Source organism: Aptenodytes forsteri, unplaced genomic scaffold (assembly GCF_000699145.1).
Source record: "Aptenodytes forsteri isolate BGI_AS27 unplaced genomic scaffold, ASM69914v1 Scaffold171, whole genome shotgun sequence".
NCBI classification, from domain to species: Eukaryota; Metazoa; Chordata; class Aves; order Sphenisciformes; family Spheniscidae; genus Aptenodytes; species Aptenodytes forsteri.
Genome location: NW_008794211.1, coordinates 71469 through 73366, shown reverse-complemented (window position 1 = coordinate 73366; position 1898 = coordinate 71469). Strand labels below are relative to the sequence as shown.

Below are 1898 nucleotides of genomic sequence, written 5' to 3'. Positions count from 1 at the left end.
GTGGTCACTGCAGCCCAGGCTGCCCTTGAGCTTCACATTCCCCACCAGCCCCTCCTTGTTGGTGGTAACAAGGTCCAGCACAGCACCTCTCCTTGTTTGCTCCTCTACCACTTGGAGAAGTGTGAGGCTGCTCCTATCTGTCTACCGAGGGCCTCACCCACTCTGTCTTCCCGGTCAGGTGGCCTGTAGCAGACCCCCGCTATAATGTCATCTGTCCCTGCCCTCCCTTTAGTCCTGACCCATAAGCTCTCGGTTGGCTCCTCATCCATCCCCAGGCAGAGCTCCACGCACTCCAGCTGGTCATTGACATAGAGGGTGACACCCCCTCCTCGTCTCCCCTGCCTGTCCTTCCTAAAGAGCCTGTATCCTTCCATTCCAACACTCCAATCATAAAAGCGTAAAATGTGTAACAGTACAGAAGTTAAATATTTTAATGTCAGCAAAGCTTGATGAAATTCACTGCTGAAGATTTAAGGTATTAGTAAAAACAGTCCCTGAAATTTGATTATTTTCAAGAACTTGTGAAGGACATGAGACCCCCAATAGCCTGAAAGAAATCAGAGAAAATAGAAGAAAAACAGGGTTCTGGGAATTCAGTCTAGTCCATCCTCTCTCAGATGGCATGACCAATTGTCAGAGGTTTGTTTAATTCCACATTAGAGGTTTTAACACAGAAAAGTATGAAGACAAGTAAAAGGAAGTTCTGGTAGAGTAAAAAACAATGAACTTCAATAACCAGAAAGTTTAACAAAATTATTAAGCTCTCAATCTGTAAGGTGATAAGAAAAACTCTGTGTCTATTTGACAGGAACAACTTATAACAAATCAATCTAATTTCCTTCTTTGATGGAAGTTTTCTAGTTGATAAAGAATAAATAGAAACAAAATAACTTGAATTGTAACAAAATACCAGCAAACCAACTAGGAAAGATCGTGTATATCAGATTACACTAATGATGCAAGAATGGTTGAAAAAACTGTGCTCAGAAGATGGTCATCACTGGTCTACTATCAGACTAGTGAAATATCAGGGGACTAAGCAGTCTGTGTCCTGCATAAATGCTTGCAAGAATTTTCACAAATTATACAGGTGCTGGAAAAAGTGCACACATACAGAATTTGGAATGCTGAGAGGTATAATTTGCAGTTATCTTTCTGTAGTCAACAGTATTCCTAGAAGTGCTGAACACAGACTTTAATACTTAAAAGTACTTACTGCTACCTAAAACAGGCTCCATGTATCTCTACTCAAGAATCTCAAATCAGAGACCACTTTATGAAAAATGTCATTTATATTTTTTTACATTTATGAGATAGTCTTTGTGTAATCACCTTGTTTGTTCTTTTTTGCATTTTGTTTTACAGGTATAAACTTTTTCTTACTATAACAACTTTCTTTTTTCCTTTACCGCTGATATTTATTTGATATATTTTAATTTTATGTTACACGTAGATGTATCAGCAAAACAAGAAAGCAGGAAGGTAAAGTATTATTCACGCTTCTTCCTATTTTAGATGCTCTGCTCATACTGCAAAGGTTTTATATGTAACAGACCAAAAGGATTAGTCATAAAACAACATTTAGGCACTGCATCATGTAACTTTCAGTGCTTCAGACACTGCATTAAGTTCCCAGGTGTTGTGGTTTAACCTCAGCTGGCAACTGAGCACCACGCAGCCACTCGCTCACTCCCCCTGCCCCCCGGTGGGATGGGGGAGAGAATCAGAAGAGTAAAAGTGAGAAAACTCATGGGTTGAGATAAAAACAGTTTAATAATTGAAATATTACGATAATAATAATAATAATAGGAAGAAGAAGAAGAAGAAGAAGAATATAGAAAGCAAGTGATGCACAGTGCAATTGTTCACCACCTGCCGACCGATGCCCAGCCAGTCCC

At 39.6% G+C, this 1898-nt stretch overlaps 1 protein-coding gene across 1 annotated transcript in view; it reads left to right on the top strand.

Annotated features, from left to right (window-relative positions):
- The window catches only part of MCHR2 (melanin concentrating hormone receptor 2), a 27544-nt gene that overhangs the window by 24047 nt on the left and 1599 nt on the right, over positions 1–1898 (top strand). The window contains 1 exon segment of the mRNA XM_019473535.1: positions 1366–1482. Within this exon segment, the coding sequence (XP_019329080.1) occupies positions 1366–1482 (117 nt within the window).